This window comes from Acanthopagrus latus, chromosome 2 (genome assembly GCF_904848185.1).
Source record: "Acanthopagrus latus isolate v.2019 chromosome 2, fAcaLat1.1, whole genome shotgun sequence".
Taxonomy (NCBI): domain Eukaryota; kingdom Metazoa; phylum Chordata; class Actinopteri; order Spariformes; family Sparidae; genus Acanthopagrus; species Acanthopagrus latus.
The window spans coordinates 15,729,103-15,739,126 of NC_051040.1; the positions used below are offsets into that span (position 1 = coordinate 15,729,103).

The 10,024-nt window shown below is 41.3% G+C and overlaps 1 protein-coding gene across 3 annotated transcripts in view; it reads left to right on the forward strand.

Annotated features, from left to right (window-relative positions):
* sept4b (septin 4b) overlaps positions 1 to 8,153 on the forward strand; it is a 47,976-nt gene extending 39,823 nt beyond the window's left edge. For all 3 annotated transcript variants that reach the window (XM_037084411.1, XM_037084420.1, XM_037084403.1), the window contains 10 exons: positions 111 to 207; positions 306 to 392; positions 485 to 608; positions 737 to 871; positions 1,611 to 1,728; positions 1,864 to 1,965; positions 2,575 to 2,671; positions 2,765 to 2,927; positions 3,813 to 3,912; positions 5,473 to 8,153. In XM_037084411.1, coding sequence (XP_036940306.1) covers positions 198 to 207; positions 306 to 392; positions 485 to 608; positions 737 to 871; positions 1,611 to 1,728; positions 1,864 to 1,965; positions 2,575 to 2,671; positions 2,765 to 2,927; positions 3,813 to 3,912; positions 5,473 to 5,541 — 1,005 coding nt within the window. In that variant the 5' untranslated portion in view covers positions 111 to 197 and the 3' untranslated portion in view covers positions 5,542 to 8,153. The remainder of the gene's footprint in view (positions 1 to 110; positions 208 to 305; positions 393 to 484; positions 609 to 736; positions 872 to 1,610; positions 1,729 to 1,863; positions 1,966 to 2,574; positions 2,672 to 2,764; positions 2,928 to 3,812; positions 3,913 to 5,472) is intronic.
* The last annotated feature ends 1,871 nt before the right edge of the window (positions 8,154 to 10,024 follow it).

A 10,024-nucleotide genomic window follows, 5' to 3' on the forward strand; every position in this document is an offset into this window, starting at 1 on the left:
GTTTGGACTTGTTGATAACAGCGTTTGAAGATGTTTTTCACGCAGTGATGATATTGACACTAATGTCTGCCTCCCTGATGTATTCTTTCATCTTTTCGCACATGTTTTAGGACCAGGACAAGGAATATGTGGGTTTCGCGACGCTGCCAAACCAGGTGCACCGTAAGTCAGTCAAGAAGGGATTTGACTTCACGCTCATGGTGGCAGGTAAATCCTAGTTTGCACATTAGAAGACATTTGATCTTAAGCCCATCTTTTGCTTTGAAGAGAGTCTTAAGCCTTGCTCGTTTTCTCTTTGTTTGAAGGGGAGTCCGGCCTGGGAAAGTCCACCCTGGTCAACAGTCTCTTTCTCACAGATCTTTACAAAGATAGGAAGCTGCTCAATGCTGAAGGTGAGGCAGCCACAGCTTTTTTGTTTAGCCTGAAAAAATATTTGGCCTACAACATATTGAAAACCAGTGTTGTGTTTGTTTCCTCCCCCTAGAGCGAATCACACAAACAGTAGAAATCACCAAACACACAGTGGATATAGAAGAGAAAGGTGTCAAACTGAAGCTCACCATTGTGGACACCCCTGGGTTTGGGGACGCTGTAAACAACACCGAATGGTACGCCTCAAACCCGCCTCGGTCTTTAATGAAAAGCAACCAAAGCAGAGCTGCGGCGTTTAGAAAGTCATGTGCAGTAGTTGTGCGTCGCCTCAGAGACTGAACGTCCCCTTGTGTTTGTTTTCTAGCTGGAAGTCGGTGGCTGACTACATCGACCAGCAGTTCGAGCAGTACTTCAGGGACGAGAGTGGCCTCAACCGCAAGAACATCCAGGACAACCGCGTACACTGCTGCCTCTATTTCATCTCACCCTTCGGTCATGGGTATGACAACTCTGCAGGGAGCAGTTTGCCTCCTCTCTCTCTTTTATAACTCCAAATAATCTGCAATATTTCTGCTACAGCAATGAATCAGACCAGTGGCAGCCTTTACTTTCCCTAAATTACACAATACATCACAGCAACTTGCATTCTGTTACACATCTTTTTTTCCCTGCACCTCAGTAAATGAGATTTATAGTAAATATCTATCCTTGCAGTGCATTCAGCCCCATAAATTGTTAATGCAGTGAGGCTCCTGCCGAGAGTTAAAGCAGTCCTCAGCTGGCTTCAGGTGAAATCGCTCTAATCAATTGTTTTGTGCTGAGTGCTGATGTGGTACTATTCACCGCATTTGTGCACATGCACTCTTCCACATCGCCGTCCTCATTAAAGAGCACAAACACCATAAACCTGGAGTAGTGCTGCAGTGCATTTTTGCAGTCAAAGTGATGGAGAAACTGCTCCCTCTGTTGGTGAGCGTCAGTCACGACTCCACACCAAGAGGTCACTCACAGAGCAAACCCAAAGATTTGATGCTGTGTCTTAGATTTTATGTCACATCAGCATCTCGATCATCACAAGGATAAATATTTTGAGCCCAACTATTCACATGGATAAATATGTTTTCAGCAATACAGTGTGTTTATCAACTTAATCTTTAAATAATCAAATTAAAAATGAATTTCCCTCCTGATAACATGCTCTGGGTGTAATGCATAAGTATGCTTTGTTTCACCTCCAGCCTTCGACCTTTGGATGTGGAGTTCATGAAAGCTCTACACGAGAAGGTTAACATCGTCCCTATCTTGGCCAAGGCAGACACACTTACCCCCAGTGAGGTGAAGAAAAAGAAATTCAAGGCAAGGCGGAGGTTCACAGAGCTAATTTGTTTGTTTCTCGATGAATGAATACATCTCCACTTGTAAATTGCTGATCTTAAAGACAAAAAAACATCTTTTCACTCTGTATTTTCTCTTTCGTCCATTTCTTTGTAGATCCGCGAGGAGATCGAGCAGTATGGTATCAAGATATACCAGTTCCCCGACTGTGACTCTGACGAAGATGAGGACTTCAAGCAGCAGGACATGGAGCTGAAGGTGAGAGCCAGAGCTGCTGGGTGTCTCCCTCTTTGCTCTTCTTCATTTTCTACATTTCAGAGTCAGCAGGCTGTTGCAGTCAGAGCTGCACTTTCATATATCATGAGGAATTTTTAGACACATAAATCTCTTATGTTGTCCCGATCACATCACAGAAGATTGTCCAGTTAATAGAGCTATTTTAAAAAAGAACATACAGGCCATTTAGCAGAAGACCTTGGCAGTCAGTCCACTACTGACTGCACAGTCTTGATGAGTCAACCATTATCTGGCAGTGAGCACACCGTCAGCGTGCCAGTATATCTCTCTTTGCCCGTGTCCTTCAGTAACCCCTGACAAGAGAAACGTGTTAACTGTAGCAGAGAAAAGATGGTGGAATTTAAATGAAGGATGTGAAGCGTTAAAGTTAAAGATCAGAATGATTTAGAAATGCAAGTAATAAAAATATAGATGATGAAAGATAAGATGGCACTAAGGAGGCAACAACAAAAAATACATCTGCACTGCACCACTCACTGCTCCATCCTGAACAAGCGACTCATCTCCACCCTCCCCTGCCAAACACTGTTTTAATATTAATATTATCATCCTTTCCGTTCTCCCAACAAGGAAAGCATTCCCTTCGCTGTCATTGGCAGCAACACAGTGGTGGAGGCCAAAGGAAAGAGGGTGCGAGGCCGTCTCTACCCCTGGGGCATCGTAGAAGGTAGGCCTCCTGGTCCAAATCAACGTTTGTGATATCTTATGTGCTGCGCTGACATACTTTGTTGAAAGTGATCGTCACGCTGTGGTCTTGCAGTGGAGAACTCGGCACATTGTGATTTCGTGAAGCTGAGGAACATGCTCGTTCGCACCCATATGCAAGATCTGAAGGACGTGACCCGAGAGACTCACTACGAGAACTACAGAGCCCACTGCATCCAGAGCATGACCCGCATGGTTGTGAAGGAACGCAACCGCAAGTATGGAGCAAGAGAGAAAAATATATTGAACATATACAGATATATATATCAAATATTAATTTGAATTTGACTGTTTTTGAAGAGAAATCTGTTAAAAAACATATATTTCAACCTGTCACTTCACTTTCACTTTTAAGATATGAAGATTTATATCTTTGGAATTGAAGTTTTCTTCAGTGTATTTAAGATTTAACTAGAGATGTTTTCTATATTTATCCTCACAGATGCTTGCATCTATTTCCAGATTCTCCTATTTGGTATTTTTGCTGCTAAGTGTTAATTAAGTCTGTCAACAGCATGAGGCTCACAGAGTAGAGCAACTAATTACACAGCTCCAGAGGAAGACTTGGCATTAGTTAGGCTGTGCACACCACAGTTTTTTGAGCTTTTGATGATGGTTGTGCAAAGTAGACGTGACAAGGTGCGTGCCCTGGTAGTTTCCACTAAGGTATATGATGTCGAGGCACATAAAGGCATGCTCTGCTTGTTTATCTGCTACCTTGAATGTATTTTTCGATGTTATTGTGTTTACAGGTCAGACCCTTAGAAGCTAAGTGTAATGCAGTCGACTGTGGTTACGTATGATACAATAGAATAAACTGTATCGTACTCATAGGGACTTTGTCTTGGACTCAACTGCTGTGCACATATAGCTGCCTCCCCTGTGGAGAATATAGCCAAAAACATAACAGAGCAGCACATACAAACACAAACCAAAAGACAGTGTTATCTCAGATCCAGGTCCATCCAGCACTATAGCCTGTCACATGAAAGACTCAGGGTGTCACTGTAAGCGTCACTTCAGCCTAAAAATTACTGAATTAGTTTTTTTTCCCACAGATGAACTTTCAATATTAAACATTAAACCTCTCTCTGACTCTGCAGTAAATTAACCAGGGAGAGCGGCACAGACTTCCCCATCCCCGTGGTGCCCGCAGTGAACGACAACGAGACAGAAAAGCTCATCCGAGAGAAAGACGAGGAGGTACGGCACGCCGACCACGAACAAGACTCGCACCACCAGCACGATCACCACCACGAGTCCGAACACAATTCTGACCACCATGAGCACTCAGACGCTCAGCCCCACGCAGAGCAGCACTATGTTACGCTGGCTGATGAAGCCCTCTGAGTGTCGTTTGCTCACAGAAGTTTTCTTTCTGAAGCACACTCGGGTCATGTTTTCTGAGACTGACAATGAGTAGCCTCCCAAAACATGCATTTGTGTGAATATGAATTTAATCCCTGACTCCCCTGTCCTTTCAAGTCCTTTGGAAAAGAGCTTGTCAGATAACAATCATGACATCTTCTATGTTCTACCAACTCATAGGGCAAGAGTTACATCCACGTAACAACACTGTTGTAAGATTGTTGTCATCATAAAATGAGACCTTTACTTTGAAAGCAGGAGCCAGCTGTGTTAAACCCTCAGTTTTCATCCAGTTGTTCACAACCCCAGATCAAACCTAGTGCTGAGAGAAGCTTCTTAATCCCACGTTAAAGAGGCAGTTTGTAAAAGTGTTGGATTTGAGGTTCAACTCCGCATTCAGCTATGACCAGGGACTTTGGTAATATTGTTAGCGTGTTTGAGTGGAATATAACATAAATTTGGTTTTTGTCAGAAAATTAAAAGAAGAAATATTCTTTAACAAAATACCATTATATATAAATAATATTCCTAATATTTATACTCTTCACATGAGCCCAGTCACTGATGACTTTCCAATAAAGGTAAAGGAACTGAGCAGGTAAACACCGGTGATGATACATCTGTTCATGGTGAATTATCACAGTTGTTTTGTTTCACGTTCCTTCCCTCTCCCCCCACTAAATCTATTTAGTTTGACCAAATAAAGACATTGTTTCTCCTCAGTTGTTTTTATTTTGTTTCTAAAATTAAAAACTGCCTAAATTTTAGTAGTTTCCAGTTTCTCAAATGTGAGAATTTGTTGCTTTTTCTTGTCTTATATTATGTTAAAGTTTAGATTTTGGGGTGTCTAACAAAACAAGATGTCTGATGATGTCACTTCGGACCATAGGAAAGTGCGGCCCTGATTTCTGGAAAATAATTGTCAGATTAATAAATAATGAATATAATCTTAAACTGAACTTTACTGCCTCACAGTTTACTGCCTCACTGTATGAAAGTGGAAAAAGGAAGATGTTTGTCAATATTTTGACACACACGTGGTCTCACAGCGCAGGCAGCACAATATTAGTCAGTATTGTTGGCTGTAAATCTTAAGCAAATCTGCATTTTGACCTCCCAAAAACTAGAAAAATCAAAACTGGTTAACCAGCAAACTGCCATGAGTATATTTTTGTACACTGAGGCTCCATTTGTAGAAGTAAACAGTCTGTAGTGAAGGATAAGAGGCAGGCGGAGGAGCCAGTCGTCCCCTCACAGTCGCTTCTCACAGGTCACGTGATCTTGACAGCACAGAGCGATCTCCCGAGGGTTATTGATTTGTTGTCTGTGCAGTCATGTGTAAGTAATCAGCTGCACCGTGGCTCTAACTAACGCTGTTCCCGTCTCTCCTCACAGTTGCGGCGGATGCAGGAGATGCTGCAGAGGATCCAGGATCAAATGCACACTCAGAAAGACGCCTATTAACACAGGACAATGGTCACACTCTCTTAAACTGGGATTTAAAAGAAAAGAAAGAAAAACCCAGGAAACCTTTATTCCTCTCTAGAACACTGACATCCCACTCAGCCTCATCAGCAGCACGTCACACATAGATCGGGGACCTGCGAGGAGGTGGTAAGATGTTCTGACATTTGCGGCTCGACGACTCCCTTTATCCTCTCTGACATCATGACACCACTGCTGCGAAACCCTTGACCCCTCATCTCTACTGTCCTCTGTCCTGTCAGAACGTTAAAATGATTACAGACAACACGTTACTCGTTTGTTTGTTTGAAGACATCCTCTCCAGGGTTCGGTTAGACGACAGAAATGTTAAGGAGAGTGTTTTTTTTTTTAAATCTTATTTAGCCACATGATCACAAGGTTGTTTTATTTTATTTAGTTTTTTTTTACGTGAGGTCTGATGTGCTGACCTGCTCCAATTTATTTTTTAAGCACACTTTTCTGGTGCAAGTGTTCATTTTTACTATCTCTATAGGTCAACATGCATATATACTGTAATAATTTAATTTTCTATATTACACTCATAAACATTTGCTCCTCTGTTTTTGACCTTTTATGTTTTTCTGGTTTTATGACCCTTCTACACTGCTTGACTTTGTGTGGGTTGTTTTATCTTTTATTTTCCCTCCAGCTGAGGTTCATCCAGTTTAAAGGGACAGTTCCGCACCAAAATCAACAGTACATTTTTTTCCTTGTCCAGGTAGTGCTATTTGTCCATCCAGATTGTTTTGGTGTGAGTTGCCGAGTTTTGCAGATGTCAGCCGTCGGGGCGTCTGCCTTGTCTTGAATGTAATGGAACTACATGGTACTTGACTTGTGGTGCTCAAAGCAACAGCAGTGTCTCTTTCCTTAGATCATGACCCAGTTACTCAGCGTCATCTACAGACGTTGTTGTGGGAAGTTTCATGCCAGAGCTGATTTGTTTTAACTGAACGACTCATGGAGAAGAGGATCATGGCAACGCAGGATGTAAATATTAATCGTGTCCTCTTCGGCTGCGCTGTAGTGTTGGCTAGCTTGATTAGCTTAGTTAGCAAGCCTCTCGATAGAAACAGCTGTCAGTGGTGGTGTTTTAAACATTCTGAGCAATAAAATGCAAAACAAATTCATTTTGTTGTAGCTCCCACATTCCTACACGGGGCACATGAACACACCAAAGTCTGAAGAATGACTTTCCAACTCAGGAATGGCGCTGCATGGTAAGAATATGGAAAGAATAACAGTTTCTACGTGAAACAAGCTCTGTGGATTATAATGAGAAACTTGGTCATAATTTCTGGAAGAGACATTGCTTTTGAATAATTCAGATTTTATTTAAAATGTTTTGTTATTTCGATCACCACAAGCCCAGCGCCATCTAGTCCTTATATTCGAGAGAAGGCAGACATCTCTATGCCAGATATCTCTAAAACCCAGCAGCTGATACCAAAATGATCTAGACGGATAAACAGCACTACAGCCAAGAGCAACAAATAAGTATTTTTGATTTGGGAGTGAACTTTCCCTATAATAGTAACGTGTGGAATGTTTAAATCCATTTTTTTTCATCAATGTCTGCATGTTTATCATAGTGTAATTGCCACCTCTGCTGCCTGACAGCATGGATGTTAGTGGCTCTGCTCAGTGTCGGCCAGTCTTAACTCTGCAATGCTTACTGCCATATCAACTTTAAGTAATCCAGACTTTTACACGATAGAGGACTCTGTTGGTATTTGGAGAATTCCCCCAAAACGAGTTGTGTCAGAGTCTGTTCATCTCGAGGGCTGATCATGACCATCAACAGTTCAGCTGATGACTCCCATTAGTTGTTAGAGGTGATTAGGACTTTGATAAGACAAGACCCTTAATTTGCATGATGTGAGTGTCTAAGGGAAGGGTCGCATCAAAGGCCATGCAGTGTATTTATTTTTGCATGTGTTGTTGTGAAGGTTACTCAGATTGCAGATTAATTAAAGTGATCATGAGGTTATTTATGGGCAATGGAAATATGTAGCTACTTCATCATTGGGTGGGAAAGGATTGAGAATAGGTGGATTTTCTTCTTTATCTTGATTGGTTATGATTATATCCTCAATTCAAGGGAACTCTTAAGTTGGATGTGTGCTAACCTTAATGTTTCTTGTAACCAAAACCAATAATGACTTCATTGTCCCAAATGTTGGATTTTCCTTTTGTGCGAATATCATTTTGTAATGAAATGAAGAATATTGTTTGATAAACGCATCAAAGCCAGGAGTAACGAACAAATTATTGAATGAACTTGATTCTCTCGCAAAAAATTTCTGTGTTCCAAGTACGAGCCCCCCCTTTTTTGGAAATTAAATGACTCTGCCATGTTGTGTGACCTTTGTTATGTAAAAAAAGAAGAAAAAACTACATTCCTTGAGCTTCTGTCCCAGAGTCAGGTATTACTTTTGTTTTGATTTTTTTTTTTTTTATATTGAACTTGTCTTTGATTATTCTACTTTTTGGAGTATATTTATGTAATAAATTTATAAATGAAATGTGGACGGGGAGGACAATGTGTACAAATTCTAATATTGTAATAAAATATGAATACAATTTCATCTCTCCATCACACACTGGGCTCTGCTTTATGTTATGGCTTGATTTTAATGAACTGGTTTGACTAATAACATATTGACTAATCCAAACAGTGTTATATGCTACACAAGTTCAGTTAAAGCTGTAATCTGTAACTATGTTTCGTTATATTTGCTAAAACTGTCATTATGATCTGACAGGAGAATAAGATATAGGTCAGCTGTGAAAAAATCCACACTGTCTGTGGCTCCACCTAGTGGCTGTGATTTGATATGCAAGAATCCACCACTCTGGATCACAACCAATCAGAGCCATGGAGCGTGTCTGAGAAGTGTCAATCACTCTCGTGCATACCCTGCTGGCAGCCTTCCCCCCTCTCTCGAGCACTGGGCAGAGCCCCTCCCCCGCGCAGGCGTGGGGCCTGCTCTCACCTAGTCTGATACTTTCAAGCTCAAGTCCAAACTGTAAAAAATGGCAGAGAAGCAACAGGGCTGAAAAATGCCCCACCATTGCCTACGCCAAAGAGAAGAAATAAGCAGAGTGACGAAGAAAAGCAATGTAGAAAAGAAAGAATTGGAGCGAGCCAGCGAGAAAACACGGATGAATATTGGAGAGTCATTTCAGAGGTGAATGGAGCTGCGGGATTTGTAAGGTGCCCTGCTTGATATATGTTTAATTCTGTGTTTTAAACTTAAGGCTGTGGTTGTGGCAGTTACAGTAATAATCGCAATTGCGCATATCATTAAAAGATGTTTAAGTCAAGCTACTAACTTGCCGCTAAATCTTGCTTGTTAATTTTTATGCTAACTCCGGTTGTTTAGCTTTGCCTTTATGGCTGATGGTTAGCAAAAGTGTCTTTCAAGTGACCAGGCAGCTATAACCATAGTTTGTGTTCAGTACTCTCTTAAGTGGTTGAATTGGTTTAGAAAAATAAGGTTACTCACGCTTCAGAAATGAAGCATGGTGACATTGATTACATAAATGATTACCTTTGTTACTGGGGTTACTACAGCGACTCGGCATGCAGCACTCATTATAATTTAGTTGTATTGAGCAGAAAGAGAACAATTGGGGTGTATGTCGTTGTTGTTGTTGTTATTTTTAATGTGCCATCTTGGTTATCTGGAGTCCTGTGTTACCATAGTTACAAGCCTGCTCGTGCATGGCAGGCTCCTCTGTTGGGAGGGGCTTTGAAGGCTGGGCTGCAGCAGCAGAGAGGATGAAGGAGAGACCTGGGAGCTGTGTCATTCAAATTTTCTGGCTAAGTCTACTTGTTAAGCAAAACTCCAGACTGCAGCTTTAAATTCAGAGTTTTGTTAATGGAGTTCTGACTTGAGTCGCTGACGTTTGGCCCCGCCCCCTCTGGTGTCACTAACTCGGTTCTGCAGTTAACAGCTAGTCACTAGCTTGTTCGGCCTTTTAAATGTTTAAACCTTTCTCTCAGAACAAACCTGTATTGTGTCACCAGCCACCACATACTTATATTTGCGTTTATTTATGAGGTAATGAGCCTTTGTTGAAGCTGACAGCAACCTGAAGACCTGTTGAAGTCGGTTAGCAGACGCCATGTAGACACTACGGAGGCCGGCTAATGAAGCTAGCTACATGAACACTCGATAAACTGTAAATAAATTCCTACATCAATTCCTACATTTTATCAATGCTAGTCTGTTTTTTGTTATTGTTTCGTTTGTTTGTCTTTTTTTAAACCTATGACTAAATTTAACAACATCATCATCAAGTATAAACAAGCAAATAACAGCATTATAGCCATAAGAGGTGTTTTAGGCAGCTCGCTTGCTAAGGTGAAGTTAGCTCGCTGGCAAAAGATGAGACAGATCATGCTATGAGTTCATAACCACTTCTGGATAACTAACATCTTCATATTTGGAAGTTTTGG